The 26,050-nt window shown below is 41.8% G+C and overlaps 1 protein-coding gene and 1 pseudogene across 1 annotated transcript; one reads left to right on the plus strand and one right to left on the minus strand.

The window, feature by feature from the left end:
- The first annotated feature begins 3,155 nt into the window (after nt 1–3,155).
- LOC139579671 (phosphatidylinositol 4,5-bisphosphate 3-kinase catalytic subunit alpha isoform-like) lies at nt 3,156–11,736 on the plus strand (annotated as a pseudogene).
- Nucleotides 11,737–17,975: 6,239 nt separating this feature from the next.
- Nucleotides 17,976–21,313, minus strand: LOC139578485 (kininogen). Its single transcript, XM_071406146.1, has 7 exons — nt 20,943–21,313; nt 20,672–20,788; nt 20,493–20,568; nt 20,106–20,278; nt 19,374–19,481; nt 19,094–19,192; nt 17,976–18,942 (listed from the first exon to the last, which is right to left on the minus strand). The coding sequence occupies exons 1-7, from the start codon at nt 21,153–21,155 to the stop codon at nt 18,595–18,597; spliced, it is 1,134 nt and encodes a 377-aa protein (XP_071262247.1). The 5' UTR covers nt 21,156–21,313; the 3' UTR covers nt 17,976–18,594.
- Nucleotides 21,314–26,050: the final 4,737 nt, after the last annotated feature.

The raw sequence follows: 26,050 nt of genomic DNA on the forward strand, positions 1-26,050 counted from the left end.
AAACACTTTCTCTTCCTAAAATTTGATTTTAAACCTAACCGTATGCATAATCCTAACCATAAATTAACACCAAAAAGCTAATTTCTGTAGCCAATTTAGACCTTGTGGCTGAGGAATCTGACTTTGTGGCTCTGCTATGTAGTGGAAACCCCTGAACACCCACTGGAACCCAGCAAGAGAAGGTGGTGAAGCTAGCTAGCGCAAGCTGTTAGCAAATGAGGTCTAATCGCAGTGCCAGTAACAGGCAGCATGCCTTGGTAAATGGTACCATTTAACGCTAATAGCTGGTTAGTAAAATCTTATTAAAATAACTAGCTAGATAGATATCTTTAGATTTCAATGATAACTCACTGACCATAACCAGAACAGGAGCCTTAGCTAACTAACATGTAACGTTGTTGGCTACCGTTAGCTGGCTGCTAACGTTCCGTTAGTTAATATCAAAACAGATCATGAGTAGGAAAGGTCAGCTTGCAAATATCTTGTGAATGCCAACTATAGTACTTAACGGGATTTTGTTTTCTTAACTTCTGACTGTCAATTATATTATCTAGCTAACTATAGTTAAGCCACAGCTATATTTACTAGATAACTTGACAGTTGTGATAATATTGTATGGCTATTGCAATCCATCTAAAGTTAGCTAGCTATCCAACTAACTAACATTATTAAACACAGCTGTAACCTTATGCTATAACTTGGTGTTGTTAGAATAACAGTCGGCTTTCTTATCATGGAACTACCAGCAGAGTCGTTAGTGAAATTTGCTACATGATTATGATTGGACTGTTATTTATCTCCCTCATGCCTTGGTAAGCCAGCTACACACACCCACTCCTTGCTGCATGATTTTCTTGCTCGAGCTAGTTACCTACATTTGTTGAGGGGTTGTATCACAGAGTTTGATGTGGGCTATTTATTGTGATGATTACGATTCTGCTTCCTCCCTCTGTCTTCACACAGTCTGGTATCACAGACTAGACGTAACATAGTGGATCTGGAATCACTGGCCACTTTAATAATGGAACACTAGTCACTTTAATAATGTTTACATAGTGCTTTACTTATCTCATATGTATATACTGTATTCTATTCTACTGTAGTTAGTCAATGCCAGCCCGACATTGATCGTCCTAATATTTATATATTTCTTATTTCCATTATTTTTCTTTTAGATTTGTGTATTGTTGTGAATTGTTAGATACTACTGTACTGTTGGAGCTAGGAACACAAGCATTTCACTACATCCGCAATAATATCTGCTAAATATGCGTATGTGACCAATACATTTGATTTGATTTGACAAGGACAGCTGGAGCGCACCTGACTGGTATGGCTAGGCATGAATAGTCATTGAAAATGGTGAAAAACATCGATTACATTCCCATTAAAGTGAGTTGAGAAAACTATTGTTAATATAGCTATTATGTGATCCATTTTAGTCAAAATAGGCAAAAAAAATTGCTGCGCCACATTGCGATGTTGACGCATGGTTTATTTTTTATAAATTTCGAAACTATAGCATTAATTACTAAATTGATACGAACATTAAATTATGGCTAATAATACATTTGTTGAAAGTTAAGAGCATTACAAACCAGAAACATGAAGATAAGAAAGATTTTGTGCCCTTCTCGCCAGCTGTTATTTCTGTCTCAAGGCTGTTTCAACTCCCGCCCCGCCGGGAGGTACAAAAGTAACATTGCGGTAGTTCTATTCTTGGTCTATTTAATTTAAACGTTGTTTACGTTGTTTGTCATAAAATATGGTGTCTCTAGCTCTCTCGATCTCTATGTAATTAGGGGAAAAAACAAGTGTTACTTTCGTCCTTGAAATAGTAGGTTATATGATGTTGTGCTCTTATCTCACAGCAATACTACAGCCTAGGCTTACCCATACTGTCCAGGCAGGTATATTTACTTTCGAGGATGCTTGGCTATTAAATGAGCGATGCATAAATGGTAGCCTAATATTTGTTGTGTAGCGGGAATAAACCAGTATGTCAGAAAATATGATTGATTTTAGCACCATACAATAAGTCAATCAAACATATTCGGCTACATGTTGCTATGCAATCTTCTTACCAACGGCAAATGCATCCGTTTTATCATTAGGCAATTTTTTATTGTTTTTAAAACATAATTTTTATTATTGTGTGTCAAACACCTCCATTTCCACCAAAATAACAATATTTGCTTGTAATACAATTCTTAAACCATTTTAAGTTGTGAGTACTCATGGTCTGAGATTTGAGTAGAGATAGGCACACTTTCCTTTTAAGTTCAAATTTGATAAATACCAACAGTTTGTGGGAAAAATGGCACACGCAAGGTTTAGTCTAATTTCGTGTGTGTGCACCTTTAATAATTGAGGCCCCAGTTCTTTTTAAGGTAAGAAGCCAAATCTGCTTGATTTGTCAATTACCAAAGTCTTAATCTCTTTTTTTTGTCTATATCCTCAGCCATTTCTGTATTCAAATAAACTAGGTTTAGTGTTTCCTTTCTCCACATCCTGTGTTTGAGGAAGCTCCCTCATTTGGCTTACACCCTGATGACAAGACTGACCTTTCACATTGACCAGAGCACAACTGTTTTCCTTGCCATACAGTAGTGGTCATTGTTAGCTGCATGTTTACTGCCATTAATGGTTTTAGACAGTGATAGCAAAAAAAGTTAAAGGTCTTGTAGAGCTTACCTTGTATAGCATAGGGCTACTTGTTGTTGCACTCTCAGGGAAAGGGAAAACTCTGGTATTTGGTGACAAATGTTGTAGGCTCTCGCTGTATGTGGAGAAGAAATAACTTCACTCCCGGAGACCGATGCATTTCTGTTTGTCATGTGACTCACAGAGTGAGTAGGCTAGATCATCATGGACATTGATGGAAATAAACATGATTTAGCATAGCTGTTATCAAAACATAGGTTAGTTTGTCATTAGGTGTAGTGTTTTCATGCATTAGGGTCTGGTGAGTCGTGGCTAGTTATTCTGCTGCCCAGAAAGGGTGTGGAACTCTACACAGTCACACTACAGCAAGAGGCGGGGTTGGATATAAGATACTGTATGATGTTTGTTTTCATAAATCGAATGTGCTCTCTTTTTTCTTCTTCAGGAGATAAGGAACTATTCTCTATGAACTTTGAGTGTGGACTGTAGAAATGCCTCCTGGGCCATCTTTTGGTGAATTATATTTGATGCCCCCCCAGGATCTTTGTGGACTGCTTGTTACCAAACGGGATGATCCTGACCCTCGAGTGCCTTCGTGAGCCAACGCTCATCGCCATCAAACATTAACTGTTCAAGGAGGCCAGGAAGTACCCCCTGCATCTCCTACTACAGGAAGAGACCTCTTACATCTTTATCAGTGTTACACAGGATGCAGAGCGAGAGGAGTTCTACGATGAAACTAGGAGACTGTGATCTCAGGCTCTTTCAGCCTTTTCTGAAGGTCATGGAACCCGTTGGCAATTCTTAACAGAGAATTTGGTAAGACTTAGGCTACTTACTACCCTGCCTCCTCTTTGTAGAGAGTAAACATTTTTTTTAAACAGGCTTAAGTTTATATTAGATATCTTCTAAAACATCATATCAGTAAGTGAGTTTCTTTTGTTTCAGGATTCGCAATATGTTTACCCTCCCAATGTGGAATCGACACAAGAACTTCCAAAGCACATCCATGGCAAACTGGACAAAGGTAGGCATTGTTGTATCAATTAAAATCAAGCAATGTGATTGTAATGTCATGATGCTGCAAGATGCTGTAACGCTCGTCCTCCTCCTCTATTGAGGAGGAGTAGTAGGAAGGATCGGAGGACCAATGCGCAGCGTGGTAAGTGTCCATATTTTAATAAAGAAATAGAACACTGAAACAAAAACAACAAAGTGAACGAACGAAAACGAAACAGTCCCGTATGGTAAAACACAGACACAGGAACAATCACCCACAACACACAATGACAAACAGGCTACCTAAATATGGCTCCCAATCAGAGACAACGACTGACACCTGCCTCTGATTGAGAACCATATTAGGCCAAACACATAGAAACAGAATAACATAGAAAAAGGAACATAGACTACCCACCCAACTCACGCCCTGACCATACTAAAACAAAGACATAACAACGAAACTAAGGTCAGAACGTGACAGATGCCTAAGGCATATCTAGTGGGTGTCAAACAACAACCTGTTTTTACTTTGTCAACACATATGCTAACACATTAATAAGCAACAAACAAAATTATCCTTATTCCTTTTCATGATAATCTCTTTCGATGTTGTTTTCAGCCTGTGTGTGGTAATGATTATTCTCTTCTGTTCCATATTTTATAGGTCAAATCATTGTAGTGATTTGGGTGATCGTCTCTCCCAACAACGACAAGCAGAAATACACCTTGAAGATCAACCATGATTGTGTGCCAGAACAGGTGATAGCCGAGGCCATTAGGAAGAACAACAGGAGCATGCTGTTGTCCCCCGAACAACTCAAGATGTGTGTACAGGAGTACCAAGGCAAGTACATGCTCAAAGTGTGCGGCTGTGACGAGTACCTCCTGGAGAAATTCTCCCTGAGTCAATATAAGGTTTGTTGGGCCCTAGTGAGCACTGCATGTAACCAATGCATATACATTGAAGCCTAACATTAGTTCTGACTCAGGTCTATATCTTAAAGGTCCAATGCAGCCATTTTTATCTCAATATCAAATCATTTTTGAGTAGCAATTAAGTACCTTACTGTGACTGTCTTCAATTAAAATGGTAAAAAAACAATTAAAAACTGTTTCTTAGCACAGAGCAATTTCTTAAGCAAGAATTTGGCTAGGATTGTCTGGTAGGGGTCTGAGTGGGGAGGGGAAAACTGAAAACTAGCTGTTATTGGTAGAGAGGTTGTAACGACGTTCGTCTGAGGAATAAGGAGAGGATCAAGGTGCAGCGTGGTACGTGTTCATGACTTTTAATAACACTGAACACTAGAACAAAAAATAACAAAACGGAACAAACGGAACAGTCCTGTCTGGTGCAGACACAAATCAACTAAGTATGGTTCTCAATCAGAGACAACGATAGACAGCTGCCTCTGATTGAGAACCACACCCGGCCAAACACATAGAAATAGACAACATAGAACAAAAACATAGAATGCCCACCCCAACTCACGCCCTGACCAACCAAAATAGAGACATAAAAAGGATCTCTAAGGTCAGGGCGTGACAGAGGTTTGGAACTCTCGTTCTTATTGGTCTATTAACTAATTTATCACCTGGTGATTTCACCAGGTAGGCCACAGCTCCATCCCAACACAACAGGCTGAAATTTCACAATTTCACAGTATTCCAACCTCATAGTGTGGAGAAGAAAAAATAAATATATACACTACCGTTCAAAAGTTTGAGGTCACTTAGAAATGTCCTTGTTATTGAAAGAAAAGTTAATTTGTTGTCCATTAAAATAACATAAAATTGATCAGAAATACAGTGTAGACATTGTTAATGTTATGTAAATGACTATTGTTAATGTAAATTACTATTGTAGTTGGAAATGGCAGATTTTTAATAGAATATCTACATAGGCATACAGAGGCCCATTATCAGCAACCAATGGCACGTTGTGTTAGCTAATCCAAGTTTATCATTTTAAAAAGCTAAATGATCATTATAAAAACACTTTTGCAATTATGTTTGCACAGCTGAAAACTGTTGTTTCTGATTAAAGAAGCAATAAAACTGGCCTTCTTTAGACTAGTTGAGTATTTGGAGCATCAACATTTGTGGGTTCGATTACAGGCTCAAAATGGCCAGAAACAAAGAACTTTCTTCTGAAACTCGTCAGTCTCGTACAACGCTGTGTACTACTCCCTTCACAGAACAGCGCAAACTGGATTTAACCAGAATAGAAAGAGGAGTGGGAGGCCCCGGTGCACAACTGAGCAAGAGGACAAGTACATTAGTGTCTAGTTTGAGAAACAGACGCCTCACAAGTCCTCAACTGGCAGCTTCATTAAATAGTACCATCAAAACACCAGTCTCAACGTCAACAGTGAAGAGGCGACTCTAGGATGCTGGCCTTCTAGGCAGAGTTCCTCTGTCCAGTGTCAGTGTTCTTTTGACAATCATAATCTTTTATTTTTATTGGCCAGTCTGAGATATGGATTTTTCTTTGCAACTCTGCCTAGAAGGCCAGCATCCCGGAGTCGCCTCTTCACTGTTGACGTGAAGAGGCGACTCCCTATTTTTTTTTGTCTATTCTTCCTGTTGTCCATGAAGATTTATGTGCGAATCGGCATCTACCATGGAGGGGAGCAGATTTGTGACAATGTGAACACGCAACGTGTGCCATGCTCTAATTCCAAGTTTTACACACACACAAAACACGTGGTGTCACAGACAGTGACTCACTCATCAATATATATATTGTTGCTATTTATCCAATGGTAATGTGTTGATCTGTGATTTTTACACTTCTAATTGGTTCAGGGTGATTTACCGTGGCTGTGCTTGTCTCCTAGGTGGAACGAGTGGCTGACCTACGACATGTACATTCCAGACATGCCCCGGGCGCTCGCCTCTGTCTCTCCATCTGCTCTGTGAAAGGAAGGAATCGGAAGAAGGAGGCAAGCACTCAGTTTAATCCGACACCCCAGACCTTTAAGAGTATAAATGATACCCACTGGCTAGAACAGTGTTGAATGGTCTTACTTGAATGACCCGAGGTGTCCTCTATGTGCATGTTGAATTACTTATCGACTTGTGGCGTGGAGCGATCATGGCTGTGTAACCTAGGCATGAAAACTGTAACCAACACCTGGCCTGAGTGATATCACCTGAAGGTCGGAGAGATGGGTTTTCGTGCCTATGATGAATTAGAGATAAATGTCTCTAAAGGCCATCCTTTGCGAGCAACCTACTTTACACCTCGAAGCCAATTAACTTGAACTAAAACATAGTCTGTTTGTTTGCCTCCTATTCTTTTCAATTCAATTTAGTACGACTTTTATTTCACAAGGGAGCAATTAGGATGTTTGTGTTGTTAGTTACAAGTATCCCATATAACATTAACTCAAGCCTGTAGGAATGCATTCACTATTCTTTGTGGAAGGATGGCCATTCACAATATGTGTGTTAGTAACCGAAGCCACCCTTTGACCATGATCCTCCTCAGGAGCATTGTCCACTGGCATGGGGGAACGTCAACCTCTATGACTGTACTCACACCATGGTGTCTGGGAAGATGGCTCTGAACCTGTGGCCTGTACCCCACGGCCTGGAGGACCTACTCAACCGCATCAAAGTCACAGGCTCCAACCCCAACAAGGTAATCATGTTAGTTAGCATGTTAATATGACCACTCTATATTTCTGTGATCTTCAGTTCCTATTACAGTATAATGCCTATATTCCGCACACACAGGAAACGCCCTGTCTAGAGCTGGAGTTTGACTACTTCAACTATCCTGTCAAGTTCCCAGACATGACCACTGTGAAGGAGCTGGACTTCAACTACTACCAGTCAGGCCAGGTAATAGCATACATAGATATACACTGAGTGTATAAAACATTAGGAACACCTGCTCTTTCCATGACATAGACTGACCAGGTGAAAGCTATGATCCCTTATTGATGTCACTTGTTAAATCCACTTCAATCAGTGTAGATGAAGGATAGGAGACAGGTTAAAGAATGATTTTTAAGCCTTGAGACTGTCAGGTTTTGGCCAGGACTGTTCTGGTTTTGGTCACTAGATGTCCCCATTGCACCTTTTTTGTACCTTTTGTTTTTTCCTTGCTCTAATTTCCTTGCTCTAATTATTGTTTGCACCTGTGTGTCGTTCCCTTGTTAGTATTTAAACCCTGTGTGTTCCTCAGTTCTTTGCTCAGTGTTTGTATGTTAGCACCCAGCCCCAGCCTTGTTGTGAACATATATTTCTCTTATTGGATTTTCCAGAGATTCTCTGGTTTAGTGCTTGTGTATTTTGAGTAGTCTTTTGAGGTTTGTTTTTCCCTGCTGTTTTTACCACTTTGTGGAGTTTCTTTGTATTTTAGAGGATATCCATTTTGTGCCTCTTGGCTTTATTTTTGGACGTGGTGGATTTATATTCTTTGCCTGAAGATCTTGTCCTTTTATTAAACCACCATCTCTAGTACTGCTGAGTCTGCCTCATCTTCTGGGTTCTGCCGACTATTAGTGACTGTTTCTCTCACCGGGTCCTGACAGAGACAATTGATACATGGATTGTGTGTGTGTGCCATTCAGAGGGTGAATGGGCAAGACAATATTTAAGTGCCTTTGAACGGGGTACGGTAGTAGGTGCCAGGTGCACTGGTTTTAGGGGGTCAAGAACTGCAAAGCTGCTGGGTTTTTCAAGCTCAACAATTTCCCGTGTTTATCAAGAATGGTACACCACCCAAAGGACATCCAGCCAACTTGACACAACTTTGGGAAGCAATGGAGTCAACATGGGCCAGCACCCTGTGGAACGCTTTTGACACCTTGTAGAGTCCATTCACCTGAGGAATTGAGGCTGTTCTGAGAGCAAGAAGGAGTGCAACTCAATATTAGGAAGGTGTACCTAATGTTTTGTACACTCAATGTGCATGGTAGCTGGTCTGATGTTATGTCTGATCCTTTGCAGAGTAAAAGAGTGGCGCGAGACCACACCTTAACAGACAGTGATAGCGAGCAGCTGAGACAGGTGTGCAACCGAGATCACCGAGCAGGAGAAGGACTTCCTCTGGAAGCACAGGTACTGTCAGAAGCAGTACTGTCACCACCACAGAACTAGAATCAGTAGTCACCACCACACTTTACCTGGACAGAACCTCCTAGTGAGGCCTTGACTAGCATGTCTACTGTCGCTTACTCACCAGGCAATAGTGTGTAAATATACCTGAAATCCTTCCCAAGATCCTACTGGCTGTCAAGTGGAACTCAAGAGATGAAGTAGCACAGGTGACATGTTTGTTTTTAACATTACGGAGCCAACAGTTTTTAAAGACACTTCTCTCAAAAATGGACAATGAAAGAAAATGTATTCTGAAAGTCTTCAGTCACCTTTCTGTGAGCTCTTGTTGGAATTGAATCCTCTTCTACTGCAGCACTTCTACCAATGTAATAGTGGGAAGTTACTGTTGTTTTTCTTGCTCTTAGATGTATTGCCTTCTGAAGGATTGGCCAGCAATAAAATCAGAGCAAGCCATGGAGCTGCTGGATTGTAACTATTCAGACCCAATAACCCGTGACTTTGCAGTTCGGTACCTTGAGAAGTACTTGACCGATGACAAACTCTCTCAGTACCTCATTTACTTGGTCCAGGTAGGATTTATTTAGCTTTTGCTTCCAGAGTGACTTTCCTCTCACGTTTCTTTGATTGTTTGGACAGTTGTCAAATATAAAATGTCATAATGACTATAATCTCCATACTCTCTTGTCAGGTTCTGAAATATGAGCAGTACCTTGATAACCCACTGGTACGATTTCTGCTGAAAAAGGCCTTGACTAACCACACAATAGGACTTATTTTTCTGGCACTTAAAGTGAGTTACTAATAGTTACTTTACTGAGTCAATTCCATTACTTTCACAGAGTTGACTAATTGCTAATGCCCTATAACTCATCCACATTCACTGTCCATTATGTGCCCTAGGTCTGAGATGCACAATAAGACGGTGAGCCAGCGGTTCGGCCTGCTCTTGGAGTCCTACTTCCACGCCTGTGGCATGTACCTCAAGCACCTATGCAGACAGGTGGAGGCCATGGAGAAACCTCACTGACATCCTCAAGCAGGAGAAGAAGGACGAGACTCAGAAAGTAACCCAGCACTCCCTCTCTCTCTAATACACTCAGGCTTATTGTGCAACATGATGATCTGTTAGAGAATCTCTGTGGTTTCAGCTTACTGTTCCACGTTTCTGTTTCACTTCTGAAACTGACATCAGTGGCTCTGTTTACCTAATGTTGTGAAAACTAGGCTTCACATTTCAAATAGGACATCTATCTTCACAGCTTGCTCTGTGTGGCCCTTGCAGGTGCAGACGAAGTTCCTGGTGGAGCAGATGAGGACGCCAGACTACATAGCTGCCTTGCAGAACTTCACCTTCCCCCTCAACCCTGCACACCAGCTGGGAAACATACGGTGGGCATGCCACACTGGCACTCCTGTGCCTTACCCACATTCTGAATATAGACACTATTGAAACTGTAGATGGGGCATTCTGTTTCAATGGCTAAAATGGTCAGAAATCTCTCTTAAATGGCCCTAGTGGGAATATTACATTAATTTGATCTAAGAGAGACAAGGTAACCATTCTAGTTCCCCATCATAACATTCTTCTCATGCATGAAAATGGGAAATGTCACCGATTGTCAACCGAAGTGCTCAGCCGCTGGGCCCCTCAGTGCGGACGACTTGCACTCTAACACTGTTCATCCAATTTATCAATGAAATTAATGCAGCTGCATGTGTTGCTTGCACCTTGTAAAATGCTCTGACACCCCCAGGCTTGAGAAGTGCAGAATCATGTAATCTGCCAAAAGGCCACTGTGGCTCAACTGGGAAAACCCTGACATCATGTCTGAGCTCCTCTTCCAGAACAATGAGATCATATTAAAAAATTGAGATGTTGAGTCCGAGTCAGGTTTCATATTCATTCTGCGTTCTAAAGAAGAGCTTTACCTTGTAATGTTGTACTGGATCAGTTTGGTTAAATGAATGGAATGTATTTAAATTCTACCATGGCACACTGAATATGACTTTGTTTGTTTCAGACCTGCGACAGAACATGCTAACACTTCAGATCATCAGAATCATGGAGAACATTTGACAGAACCAGGGTCTAGACCTGAGGATATTGCCGTACAACTGCATGTCTCTAGGTGACCGTGTGGGGCTGATCAACGTGGTGCGGAGCTCTCACAACATCATTCAGATCCAGTGTAAAGGTGGCCTGAAGGGGGCACTACAGTACAACAGCTCAGAACTACACAAGTGGCTCAAAGACAAGAACAAGGGAGAGATGTGAAGAAACTATATGTCGTATGGGCACTTTACTTCACAATTGTGTTGGTTTGAAAATCGTAAATCATAGTGTGTCATGGCTCAGATTTGACATTGTAACTCTGTATGTAGGTATGACCTGGCCATTGGCTTGTTTTCACGATCCTGTGCTGGGTATTCATCCTAGGCATCGGTGACAGACACAACAGTAACATAATGGTGAAGGACGATGGGCAGGTAGGATCTGAGTTCTCAACAAGCTATTGTCATGATTTTTTACAGACTCTCTTCCATACTACTGCTTTAACAAATGGATTGATATCAGTATCTACTGCTAAATCAACCATTTTCAACATAGACTATATATTTCAATGGCCAAATTTATGCTTGGGATGGATTTTTTGAGGCTAGAGAATTGAGAGGCAACAAGGGGAATGGTATATACTGATTCTTCTGCATTTTCCCTCCTATTCTGTTTCTCAGGTTCTAGGAGATGTGCTATAAGGCCTACTTGGCCATCAGGCAACATGCCAACCTCTTCATCAACCTGTTCTCCATGATGTTGGGCTCTGGGATGCCTGAGCGGCAGTTTCCTACATTGCCTACATCTGTAAGACCCTGGCACTGGACAAGACTGAACAGGAGGCCCTGGACTACATCATGAAGCGGATGAACGACGCCCACCACGGCGGCTGGACCCCCAAGATGGACTGGATCTTCCACACCATCTGCCAGCACGCACTCAACTGAGCCCAGGCAGGGATACCTTCACCCAGCCCAGACCTGCCGGACACACCTGCCAACTGTGAGCAGCACATCCAAACCTCATGAACTGATGGGTGATGTCTTACCGAGCACTTAACAATCCAGAGCGATATCTTTTTTTTTTTTACTGTATTTGTTTCCTGCAGCAGCTTAACTAACTCGCCTTCTCAAAAACCGTTGTTTTTTTTACTATTTATTTAACTAGGGAAGTGAGTTAAGAAGTCATTCTTATTTACAATGACGGCCTACCCCGGCCAAACCCGGACGAGGCTGGGCCAATTGTGCTATGTTACTCCCAATCACGTCTGGTTGTGATACAGCCTGGAATCGAACCAGGGTCTGTAGTGACGCCTCTAGCACTGAGATGCAGTGCCTTAGACCGCTGCGTCACTAGTGTTTTGTCCATACATTTTCTTTGAACCTTTTGTGTACACTTTTCTCTTCTAAGAGACACCTCCCTCTGTATTTATTTTTCTTGTTCCTTTCATTTTTGTAAAAGAGAAGAATTTGCCTGTCACCTTTACAGGGTCACGGGGTATAGGTGTCTTCCTGTAACGTAAATGCCTGTTGAATATGCACGGTACATAGGAACTCCCCCCAAAAAACAAGGTATGAATTCAGTCACCTCTGGAAGTAAAAGTGTTACATTGAGGCCCAATGGCTCTATTTGGTGGTCATTTCTAGCGCCACAGTTTTTGAATCCATTGTCATACTCCTCTTGCCATCATATTTAGCAGATTGTGCAGATGTTTATTTTTGGGACACACACGCTGTGTGTGATACTACAGCAGTGCTGGAAGTAATGAATGTGCTGTCAAGAAATCCTTGCCGTGTAGAAAGGAAACCTTAATGTAGTTGACATACAATGAGCAAGGGCTGGATTTCTGCTTCTTGTGTCTTTGAGGTCAATGGTAACACACCTCTGTTGCTCAGTGAGACGCCTTCAGTTGAGCTCGATCATAATGAATGTTGAGAAGTGCATTAAGCTAGACAGTCATAGTCACATCTTGTAACTGATGTTTTGATCATGTCAATGATGCAGTTGGATTATGAACTATATGAATGTCTTTTTTTTTTTTTTTCACCTTTATTTAACCAGGTAGGCTAGTTGAGAACAAGTTCTCATTTGCAACTGCGACCTGGCCAAGATAAAGCATAGCAGTGTGAACAGACAACAACACAGAGTTACACATGGAGTAAACAATAAACAAGTCAATAACATGGTAGAAAAAAAGAGAATCTATATACAATGTGTGCAAAAGGCATGAGGAGGTAGGCAATAAATCGAATAATTACAATTTAGCAGATTAACACTGGAGTGATAAATCATCAGATGATCATGTGCAAGTAGAGATACTGGTGTGCAAAAGAGCAGAAAAATAAATAAAAGCAGTATGGGGGGGTGAGGTAGGTAAATTGGGTGGGCTATATACCGATGGACTATGTACAGCTGCAGCGATCGGTTAGCTGCTCGGATAGCAGATGTTTAAAGTTGTTGAGGGAGATAAAAGTCTCCAACTTCAGAGATTTTTGCAATTCGTTCCAGTCGCAGGCAGCAGAGAACTGGAAGGAAAGGCGTCCAAATGAGGTTTTGGCTTTAGGGATGATCAGTGAGATACACCTGCTGGAGCTCGTGCTACGGGTGGGTGTAGCCATCGTGACCAGTGAACTGAGATAAGGCGGCACTTTACCTAGCATAGCCTTGTAGATGACCTGGAGCCAGTGGGTCTGACGACGAACATGTAGCGAGGGCCAGCCGACTAGGGCATACAGGTCGCAGTGGTGGGTCGTATAAGGTGCTTTAGTAACAAAACGGATGGCACTGTGATAAACTGCATCCAGTTTGCTGAGTAGAGTATTGGAAGCTATTTTGTAGATGACATCGCCGAAGTCGAGGATCGGTAGGATAGTCAGTTTTACTAGGGTAAGTTTGGCGGCGTGAGTGAAGGAGGCTTTGTTGCGAAATAGAAAGCCGACTCTAGATTTGATTTTGGATTGGAGATGTTTGATATGAGTCTGGAAGGAGAGTTTGCAGTCTAGCCAGACACCTAGGTACTTATAGATGTCCACATATTCTAGGTCGGAACCGTCCAGGGTGGTGATGCTAGTCGGGCGTGCGGGTGCAGGCAGCGAACGGTTGAAAAGCATGCATTTGGTTTTACTAGCGTTTAAGAGCAGTTGGAGGCCACGGAAGGAGTGTTGTATGGCAATTGAAGCTCGTTTGGAGGTTAGATAGCACAGTGTCCAAGGAAGGGCCAGAAGTATACAGAATGGTGTTGTCTGCGTAGAGGTGGATCAGGGAATCGCCCGCAGCAAGAGCAACATCATTGATATATACAGAGAAAAGAGTCGGCCCGAGAATTGAACCCTGTGGTACCCCAATAGAGACTGCCAGAGGACCGGACAACATGCCCTCAGATTTGACACACTGAACTCTGTCTGCAAAGTAGTTGGTGAACCAGGCAAGGCAGTCATTAGAAAAACCGAGGCTACTGAGTCTGCCGATAAGAATATGGTGATTGACAGAGTCGAAAGCCTTGGCCAGGTCGATGAAGACGGCTGCACAGTATTGTCTTTTATCGATGCCGGTTATGATATCGTTTAGTACCTTGAGCGTGGCTGAGGTGCACCCGTGACCGGCTCGGAAACCGGATTGCACAGCGGAGAAGGTACGGTGGGATTCGAGATGGTCAGTGATCTGTTTGTTGACTTGGCTTTCGAAGACCTTAGATAGGCACGGCAGGATGGATATAGGTCTGTAACAGTTTGGGTCCAGGGTGTCTCCCCCTTTGAAGAGGGGCTTTCCAATCCTTGGGGATCTCAGATGATACGAAGGAGAGGTTGAACAGGCTGGTAATAGGGGGTGCGACAATGGCGGCGGACAGTTTCAGAAATAGGGGGTCCAGATTGTCAAGCCCAGCTGATTTGTATGGGTCCAGGTTTTCCAGCTCTTTCAGAACATCTGCTATCTGGATTTGGGTAAAGGAGATGCTGGGGAGGCTTGGGCGAGTAGCAGCGGGGGGGGCGGGGCTGTTGGCCAAGGTTGGAGTCGCCAGGAGGAAGGCATGGCCAGCCATTGAGAAATGCTTGTTGAAGTTTTCGATTATCACGGATTTATCGGTGGTGACCGTGTTACCTAGCCTCAGTGCAGTGGGCAGCTGGGAGGAGGTGCTCTTGTTCTCCATGGACTTTACAGTATCCCAGAACTTTTTGGAGTTAGAGCTACAGGATGCAAATTTCTGCTTGAAAAAGCTGGCCTTTGCTTTCCTGACTGACTGCGTGTATTGGTTCCTGTCACAGTGCTATAGGTTAGAATGGGGAGACTCGGGCAGTACATTGTGAACATAATACTTTATTTGTAAATGTTGGGAGGTGGATGAAGTCTGATCAGTGAATGTGAGATATTTAATGGCTGTTCTGAGGCAGCTAGTCAGCACTGTTTGTGTGTGTGTGAACTAGAATCTTCCGCCCCCTGTTTGCTATTGTGTTCTTAGTGTAAACCTTTCGATAATAGTTTGACTTAGGCAACTCTGAATAGAAGCTGTGGGATACGGTTTTCATTCCATAATGGCATCTTAAAGTCCAAGCCTCTTTCATATGAAGGACATTCATTTTCAAGTGAAAACTCTGAATTCTCAATAATGTTCTCAAGCATAACTAGTGGCTGTTTATGGAAGATTTTTCCCCAACGACAACAAATTTCTCAGAAAGTGATCAAGAAAAAAACCACACTTTGCCTTTTGTAACAGTTTTTGTTGATTCTATGAAAGCCAGTTTTGTGTCTATTTTTAAGTTATGTGAATCGCTCAATGGTTGTATCTGCATTACCATAGAAAGCCTAACACATACTTTTGTATATATTGTGTATGTGGACACCCCTTCAAATTAGTGGATTCTGCTATTTCAGCCACACCCATTGCTGAGAGGTGTATAAAATCGAACACACAGCCATGCAATCTCCCTAGACAAACATTGGCAGCAGAATGGCCTTACTGAAGAGCTCAGTGACTTTCAATGTGGCACTGTCATAGGATGCTACCTTTCCAACAAGTCAGTTTGTCAAGTTTCTGCCATAGAGCTGCCCCGGTCAAATGTAAGTGCTATTATTGTGAAGTGGAAATGTCTAGGAGCAACAACGGCTCAGCCGCAAAGTGGTAGGCCACACAAGCTCACAGAACGGGACCGCTGAAGTGCGTTTGTCCTCAGTTGCAACACTCACTACCGAGTTCCAAAATGCTTCTGGAAGAAACGTCAGCACAATAGCTGTTCGTCGGGAGCTTCATGAAATGGGTTTCCAGGGCCAAACAGCTGCACAGAAGCCTAAGATCACCATGCGCAATGCCAAGTGTCAGCTGGAGTGGTGTAAAGCTTGCCGCCATTGGACCCTGGAGCAGTGGAAATGCGTTCTCTGGAGTGTTGAATCACACTTCACCATCTGGCAGTCCGACGGACTAATCTGGGTTTGGCGGAAGAACGCTAGCTGCCCGAATGCATAGTGCCAACTGTAAAGTTTGGTGTAGGAGGAATAATGGTCTGGGGCTGTTTTTCATGGTTCGGGCTAGGCACCTTAGTTCTAGTGAAGTTCCAGTGAAGGGTATCTGTACTTTACTTTACTATTTATATTTTGGACAACTTTTACCTTTACTTCACTACATTCCTAAAGAAAATATTGTACTTTTTACTCCATATATTTTCCCTGACACCCAAAAGTACTCGTTACATTTTGAATGCTTAGCAAGACAGGAAAATGGTCCAATCCACGCTCTTATCAAGAGAACATCCCTGGTCATCCCGACTGCCTCTGATCGGGCAGACTCACTAAACACACATGCTTCATTTGTAAATGATGTCTGAGCATTGGAATGTGCCGCTGGGTTTCCGTAATTAAATAAAAAACAAGAAAATGGCGCCATCTAGTTTGCTTAATATAAAGAATTTGAAATTATTTTTTACTTTTGATACTTAAGTATATTTTAGCAATTACATTTACTTTTGATACTTCAGTATATTTAAAACCAAATACTTTTAGACATTTACTCAAGTAGAATTTTACTAGGTGACTTTTACTTGAGTCATTTTTTATAAAGGTATCTTTACTTTTACTCAAGTATGACAATTGGGTACTTTTTCCACAGACTGTCTTATAAGCAATTGTATCCCTTTCCATCTAAATTTTGTCAGATGCATTCATTTCAAGCTTATAGCAGACCTGCCAACCTGTATCCATTTTGAGTATCGTGTGCACACAATTCGAGGTCAAAGTACACTGGTACGATACCAAGCTTATACTATACCATTTTTTTTTTTAAATAAGCCTGCTGCACTGCTTTTCACTCGTAAAATAGCTGCACCATACACTCGTTCAGGAACAGAAACTGTGTAGCATATTTAGCGGGCGGAACATGCTCTGATCTCCGCAACGGTGTTAGGCGCAAGCACATTGACTAGCAAAGAAACCTGCGTTCGTGGACGGAAAGAGACTCATGGCAGGGAGAGCTGTTCCGGAAAAGAAAGCAGTTTACATTTTCACTAGACTGTCCACGTAAAGACGCATATCAGAATAATCATTACCACTTAATATAACCTAGAAGAATGTGTAGTCACTGAGGGGGTCATTGAGACCACCTCAAAATTAATTCAGGATCCAACACTTAATTGGACAACTGTTTGCTACATTGATTTATATAATTTAAGACTCGAGGTTTCAGGAAATTGCAGTTACAGGGTTTTCAAAAATGCAAAATGCTCCAACTTCCAGAGGGCTTCAGAGATCTCCCCCCTTCCCTTAGTCCTATGTCTGCACCACCTTGTCAGAAATGTAAATATAATACAGTGAGTGTGGTAAACGGGTTGTAAATATTTCCCACTTGCTGAACAGCACCAGGGAAGGCATTGTGATGCTGTACTTGAAACATCATTTGTAAGAAATAAAAAAACGTTCATATTCAGCTTCAAAAGTGACTTGAAATGTAATTGTTCTAAACCACGTTTGTATGTTGAAAACAAAGTTGTCATGGCCATTTGATATATAGCACGGAGTGTTAGCACAGGCAAATCCATACCGATTGTGAATGTTAAAATAATTTGGTCATCAAACAAGTCTCTTTACAGAAGGAAATTCTAAGATATGTGTCAACTTATTGGGCTATACATTGGTGTAAAAGGAAATAATCATGTTGATGTGTAAATGGTGGAATTGTTATTTAAGAACAAGGTTCAAGGGCCATCTTTGTTACTCCTCTTTATTTAATACAGTACTTTTATTCTGACAGGTTTATAGACATATTGAATTATATTTTTAATATACTGTATTTTGTCATTGCTATCAATAATGCTACAATGATTGTATTTATTACGCAGTCAGCTTGCATGAGAGTTGGTTAAAATAATATTATTTTAGTCATTCTGCTAAACAGCTGTAAACAAAGTTTGACGCTATAGGAACAACTAATAATACTTCTAACCAGTGACATCTGCATTATTAAATACAGTATACTTTGTGTTTCAGTTTGTTCCTCAGTTAAATACTTGCATTGTATCCAGACTGACTAGAATTATTTGAGTATTATGTGACAGTGTACAAATAAACTTCTCAGTTAAGTACTTGCATTTGTGGATAGTGTGTTGCTTTACAGAACAACAGCACCCAGCACAATTTAATTCATTTAGTTATTTGTTTTTCGTATCAAATGGCTAAACAGTCAAGATGCACTTTGACAAATTTGAAGGAATACTAAAGCAAGATTGAACTGCATTGTCAGAAAGAGATAATAAAAGCATGGTAATTTTTTATTTCAAATCAGCAGGTGTGCTTATGATACAAATGCACTATACAGCGTGCACTTATTTTTTCCACAGCACGTCTAAATCACTTAAGCCCTCCTCTACCACTGGCAAAGGTGTTGTGCTTTTGTCCTGTGCAGGCCTCGGGGTTGTTGGGGGGACAAACTGCTTCCAGGGCTTGGAGGGGCAGTGGAAGGGGCTCTCAGCAGCAGTGGTGGGGGCCACAGAGGGCAGGGCTGGCTCTGGGTCTGTGTTAGCCATGGTCACAGCAGTCGGGCTGCGCTCCTGAGACTCCTCTGATGACTCTTCTTTGGCTGAAGCAGTAGAAGCTTGGGTTGTTTTAACTTCAGCAAAACTGTTGAAGTTCCTCAAGGGAGACCATCCAGGAGGTCTTCTTCTAAAGACTTCCTATGAATGGAAAGATTTTTCTTGTCAAAATCCTCCATCATTTAGTACAAATCCCCAAAATGTATAGCTACACATCACTACCCTATTCATTTATCAGATTTTCTGAACATCATTAATATGCTATAGTAGTACTGTTTGCACAATGTCTCACAAAATTGTCAAGGGGACCCGGTGCACATTCCACATTTGCTTCTGCAGTCTCATGCCTCCAAGGTGCCACATCTACAGTGGAATTGCAGTGAGCGAGTTCCTAGTGAGATAGCATACAAGATGATAGCGATGCCAGGGACAAGCATTCATGATACAACACATGACAGTGAATTATGAAATGTATTTCATTTACGTACAGAAGTATTACAACACCAGAATCATATATTAGATCAAATACAGTAGGTTATTTAAAAAATACTATGAGCTCTAATGTAGTTTACCACATCAGCATCTGGATGACATTCGTCGTTCAGCTCTTTGTGGTCCGCTTTGGAGCAATTGCTTTTCCTCATATCGAACATCAGTCTATACCTGAATCCAGCAACCACCTGAGAAGAGCATGTGAAAGAATGTAGAAGTTATTCAAATACAATAGTTTGAGCCCCCCCTCCCACTCAATGAACTCTGGAATGACACTCCTAATGCGAACAAGTGCATTGTAGTCCAACGGTCACAACCATAAAGATACATTCCGCCACACGCACCACACCTCCCAATGCCAGAACCAAGGTGATGATTTGGTGTATTTCCATTGGAAGGGATGAGCAAAGATACTTATCTTCTTACAAAATATGATATTTTTTCTAAATCTCTGTTTCTTTGTGTTGTTTGTCATTGTTGTAAGGCCCATTACCCCCGATCCCAACTAGTTACGCTGTTACCTGATTCACACTATAGGGCGCCAACAGTACAATGCTGGCTCTGATATTTTCTTTTCACAAGTTTCTTTCCAGCATGGGTTCAGAAGCTATGGTGGATGTGTAACCAGGCCAGCCCTGGAATAGTTCAGCTCAGCATGATTTGACTTGGTTGGGCCCTATAGTGTGAATCAGGCTTGAATTGAATTAGGTGTTTAGAGTCATGGTGCTTAACCTTCCACCAGGGGGTGTAGTTAGCTAGTCTTTATAATGTTCAATAACTCCCAGTGAGATTTGCAATTGATTTACATGTACCTGTCTAGTAGCGAAACCAACACTGTTCAGGACGAAGTGGTGACTCGAGTCAGAATCAGCATTGAACCTGGTGATGGAGTATGTCAAGGGATCCTTCAGGTCCTCACTCTCCACATCAATCTCCCTAGGACACCCCAGACATGTGGACCGTCCAGCAACAACAGGGGCCTCCACTGGAAGTCAGAGAGAGTTGTCAGTATCACAGTTTGTCTCAGCTGCTCAATAGAAAATTATTTTAGCCACATATTCTGGGTGATTCTAGTCACTGTAAATACATATTCTGCAGCATGAGTCATTCTATGGTCAATATTTATTGGGTTATCTAGAAATAGACTTGTCAGTGTTGTATGGCTTGGTCTACTTGGTGTGAAGTGAAAAACTAACCACCTGGGTCACAGAAAACTGCCAGGACCTTTTTATCTGTCTCTGACATGTGGACTGTTGCCTTACAAGGCCTTGGCACCTGATAAACAAAGAAAAAGTGGAAAAAAACGTTAATTGCCAAGAGATGTAATCTAATAACAATGCATTCTTCACCTAGTGAAATTATTAAAATGTACAGTTACCTTGTTCCCGGTGGGGAGGTAGTCACAGTCTCTCCAGACTTTGTCTCCCCCGGCTGGACAGTCAGTGACCCTGCTATTGAATTCCACAAAGTACTGAGTGCCAGAGTCATTCTGAGCCTACAAGAGAGGAACGCAATACTGGACTGTGACTCGGTGTAGGAATGTTCGTATTCCCTCTTCAACAACAGAATGAACTCAAGATGTATGCAAATAGGACAGGATAAATAACTAAATATAAAATTACAATATTCTCAATCACTAAGCCACCTACCTTTGAGGACTCCAGAATCTGGTAGAGTGCTAGTTGATTTCCAGAAGGAAGCTTCTCATTATACTTGACTAGGGCCATGTCCACAGCTGCCTCCACATCTTTGTCATCACAGAACGCCAGGACCTGCTCTGGCTCCAGCTCCTGCCCCTGTCCTGGAGCCCAAAGCTGGAGAGAGAACACCACCAGCACACACAGTCTCACTCCAAGTTTCATAATGAATGTCCCAGGTCCAGAGAGAATAAAATGTGAGACCAGATTTCGTTCCCTACTGGACTCCTACCTCTGAAATGATTGACTGTAGTCTATTCGCCTACACAAACCTGTTCAAATAAAATGAGACTGTGCACAAAAAAAAGAAAGCCACCCAGGCAGTCCCAGTGACAGCAGAGTAAATGTTTACTTATCAGCTGTCACCACCATGCCTGCACTCTTTAAAAAGCAATACCCTTTTCTGAGTTGTAGAGAGTTTATGGCATGCAAGAAAAATAATGGACATGTTTAAGTAGATATTATCCTCCTACAGTCACTTGTTGTGATACCAGTTTGTTTGACACATCTAAAAAGATCCATACATGACTGATAACGAACTATGTAAGAGTCAAGTGTACGAGTCAACTATGTTAGATTCACGTGCCTGAGGAGGGTTTATTTTCCTGTCTCCTCTATAATGTAAGGAATTAAACCTATCTTACTGTGCTGTGAATGTGCTGGTCAAATGACACATTATCCCAAATGAATGACCTGTAGGAGCCACTTCATATTATGCAATGACTATATCAAAACCTTTTGGTCTAATGAAAACTAATTGTCTATCCCTAAAGTAAACATAAATATTAGTTTAGTTTTAAGTGGGTGTCATACGGTAATACAATAATAAAGGTCTCTGCTATTTAGATGTAAATGGGGAGGGAATAAGACAACCTCTCTACAACAATAAAGACTTTGGATGGGTAAATATCACGCCTAACCAGACACTTTCCAAAAATGATTGTCAGTTTGTCAATGCAGAGTTAAGCCTGACCTGCGTTGACACTGCTGCAGTACTGTGTATTTTAGGAGAAACTTTGTCCCTCTCTACCTTTGACCCTGATTGCCTCCAATGCCTGCCTACGCACAGTTTGATTTCCCCAGCTTAGCCATTCCCAGAAACCAACTACAACTCTGGTGCAATAATAATACAAATAATAATACAAATGCAATCTTTGATTAACCAATGGAAAACATATTTTCAATTTAGAGGATAACATCTTTAACTCCTGGCTAATGCAAACAAGTAATTGTCATAAAAAATGTGAATTCAACAGACCAGATGGTCTGGTCCCTTTTGACCAAGTGGGCCTGTCTAATTTGGGGGGGGGGTTGCACAATATTATCATTATCTGGCTAATAATGTGGGCCTCAAGGAAAGAAATTTACCGTTTTTTTTCCTCAGAAATACCAGAGACGATTTCTGGTACCAGTCCGCTCTGTTTCAACATATTACCTTTAAATGAACCAACCTACTTTTAGGCTATGTTTTTAGGTAATAAAAAAAAAACGAATATTTCACCTTTATTTAACCAGGTAGGCTAGTTGAGAACAAGTTCTCATTTACAACTGCGACCTGGCCAAGATAAAGCACAGCAGTTCGACACATACAACAACACAGAGTTACACATGGAATAAACAAACATACAGTCAATAATACAGTAGAAAAAGAAAAATCTTTATACAGTTAGTGCAAATGAGGTAAGATAAGGGAGGTAAGGCAATAAATAGGCCATGGTGGCGAAGTAATTACAATATAGCAATTAGACACTAGAATGGTAGATGTGCAGAAGATGAATGTGCAAGTATAGATACTGGGGTGCAAAAGAGCAGAATAAATAAATATATACAGTATGGGGATGAGGTAGTTGGATGGGCTGTTTACAGATGGGCTATATACAGGTGCATTAATCTGTGAGCTGCTCTGACAGCTGGTGCTTAAAGCTAGTGAGGGAGATACGGGTCTCCAGCTTCAGTGATTTTTGCAGTTCGTTCCAGTCATTGGCAGCAGAGAACTGGAAGGAAAGGCGGCCAAGGAGGAATTGGCTTTGGGGGTGACCAGTGAGATATACCTGCTGGAGCGCGTGCTACGGGTGGGTGCTGCTATGGTGACCAGTGAGCTGAGATAAGGAGGGGCTTTACCTGGCAGAGACTTGTAGATGACCTGGAGCCAGTGGGTTTGGCGACGAGTATGAAGCGATGGCCAGCCAACGAGAGAGTACAGGTCGCAGTGGTAGGTAATATATGGGGCTTTGGTGACAAAACGGATAGCACTGCGATAAACTACATCCAATTTGTTGAGTAGAGTGTTGGAGGCTATTTTATAGATGACATCGCCAAATTCGAGGATCGGTAGGATAGTCAGTTTTACGAGGGTATGTTTGGCAGCATGAGTGAAGGATGCTTTGTTGCGAAATAGGAAGCCGATTCTAGATTTAATTTTGGATTGGAGATGCTTAAAACCTCTTGAAGCTAGGGGGCAGAATTTTTATGTTTGGAAAAAATAACGTTCCCAATGTAAGCTGCCTATTTCTCAGGCCCAGATGCTAGAATATGCATATAATTGACAGATTAGGATAGAAAACACTCTAAAGTTTCCAAAACTGTCAAAATATTGTCTGTGAGTATAACAGAACTGATTTTGCAGGCGAAAACCTGAGGAAATCCAACCTGGAAGTGTCTCTTATTTTGAAAAATCCCTGTTCCATTGCCTGCCTTTCCTCCATTTAAAGGGATATCAACCAGATTCCTTTTCCAATTGCTTCCTCAGGGTGTGAACAGTCTTTAGACATAGTTTCAAGCTTTTATTCTGAAAAATTAGCGAGATTTATCAAAACGCGTCAGTGGATAGCTGAATGTCCTTCGATTAGTTCATGCGCGCGAAAGTTGTAGCTAGACATTTTCTTTATCTCTTTTATTGAATAGTTTACCGTTCGGTTGAAATATTATCGAAATATAATAAATAATTATTATTATTTATGTTAAAAACAACCTGAGGATTGATTATAAAAAACGTTTGACATGTTTCTACGAACTTTACGGATACTATTTGGAATTTTCGTCTGCCCTTCATGACTGCTCGAGCCTGTTGATTTCTGAACATAACGCACCAACCAAATGGAGGTTTTTGGATATAAAAATAATATTTATTGAACAAAAGGAACATTTATTGTGTAACTGGTAGTTACGTGAGTGCAAACATCCGAAGATCATCAAAGGTAAGCGATTAATTTAATTGCTTTTCTGACTTTCGTGACCAATCTACATTGCTGCTAGCTGTTCGTAATGTTTTGTCTAGTGATTGATAAACTCACAAACGCTTGGATTGCTTTCGCTGTAAAGCATATTTTCAAAATCTGACACAATAGCTGGATTAACAACAAGCTAAGCTGTGTTTTGGTATATTTAACTTGTGATTTCATGAAAATAAATATTTGTAGTATTTTTTTTTATTTGGCGCTCTGCAATTCAGTAGTTGTTTACGAAAATTATCCCGTTAAAGTGAGTCTGTAAGGAGAGTTTACAGTCTAGCCAGACACCTAGGTATTTGTAGTTGTCCACATATCCTAAGTCAGAACCGTCCAGAGTGGTGATAGTGGACGGGTGGGCAGGTGCAGACAGTGATCGGTTGAAGAGCATGCACTTAGTTTTCATTGCATTAAAGAGCAGTTGGAGGCCACGGAAGGAGAGTTGTATGGCATTGAAGCTCGTCTGGAGGTTAGTTAACACAGTGTCCAAAGAAGGGCCAGAAGTATACAGAATGGTGTCGTCTGCGTAGAGGTGGATCAGAGACTCACCAACAGCGAGAGCGACATCATTAATGTATACAGAGAAGAGAGTCGGCCCGAGAATTGAACCCTGTGGCACCCCCATAGAGACTGCAAGAGGTCCGGACAACAAGCCCTCCGATTTGACACACTGAACTCTATCAGAGAAGTAGTTGGTGAACCAGGCGAGGCAATCATTTGAGAAACCAAGGCTGTTGAGTCTGCCAATAAGAATGTGGTGATTGACAGAGTCGAAAGCCTTGGCCAGGTCGATGAATACGGTTGCACAGTAATGTCTTTTATCGATGGCGGTTATGATATCATTTAGAACGTTGAGTGTGGCTGATGTGCACCCATGACCAGCTCTGAAACCAGATTGCATAGCGGAGAAGGTACCATGGGATTCGAAATGGTCGGTAATCTGTTTGTTGACTTGGCTTTCGAAGACCTTAGAAAGGCAGGGTAGGATAGATATACTGTAGGTCTGTAGCAATTTGGGTCTAGAGTGACTCCCCCTTTGAAGAGGGGGATGACCGCGGCAGCTTTCCAATCTTTGGGAATCTCAGACGATACAAAAGAGAGATTGAACAGGCTAGTAATAGGGGTTGCAACAATTTTGGCAGATAATTTTTAAAAGTGAGGGTCCAGATTGTCTAGCCCGGCTGATTTGTAGGGGTCCAGGTTTTGCAGTTCTTTAAGAACATCAGCTATCTGGATTTGGGTGAAGGAGTAATGGGGGAGGCTTGGGCGAGTTGCTGTGGGGAGTGCAGGGCTGTTGACCGGGGTAGGGGTAGCCAGGTGGAAAGCATGGCCAGCCGTAGAAAAATTCTTATTGAAATTCTCAATTATAGTGGATTTATCGGTGGTGACAGTATTTCCTAGCCTCAGTGCAGTGGGCAGCTGGGAGGAGGTGCTCTTATTCTCCATGGACTTTACAGTGTCCCAGAACCTTTTTGAGTTTGTGCTACAGGATGCAAATTTCTGCTTGAAAACGCTAGCCTTAGCTTTCCTAACTGCCTGTGTATATTTGTTCCTGACTTCCCTGAAAAGTTGCATATCACGGGGGTTATCGATGCTAATGCAGAACGCCACAGGATGTTTTTGTGCTGGTCAAGGGCAGTCAGGTCTGGAGAGAACCAAGGGCTATATCTGTTCTTGGTTAAAAAAAAATTGAAAGAGGCATGCTTATTTAAGATGGTGAGGAAGGCACTTTTAATGAATGACCAGGCATCTTCTACTGACGGGATGAGGTCAATATCCTTCCAGGATACCCAGGCCAGGTCGATTAGGAAGGCCTGCTCGCTGAAGTGTTTT

Source organism: Salvelinus alpinus, chromosome 6 (assembly GCF_045679555.1).
Source record: "Salvelinus alpinus chromosome 6, SLU_Salpinus.1, whole genome shotgun sequence".
NCBI lineage: Eukaryota > Metazoa > Chordata > Actinopteri > Salmoniformes > Salmonidae > Salvelinus > Salvelinus alpinus.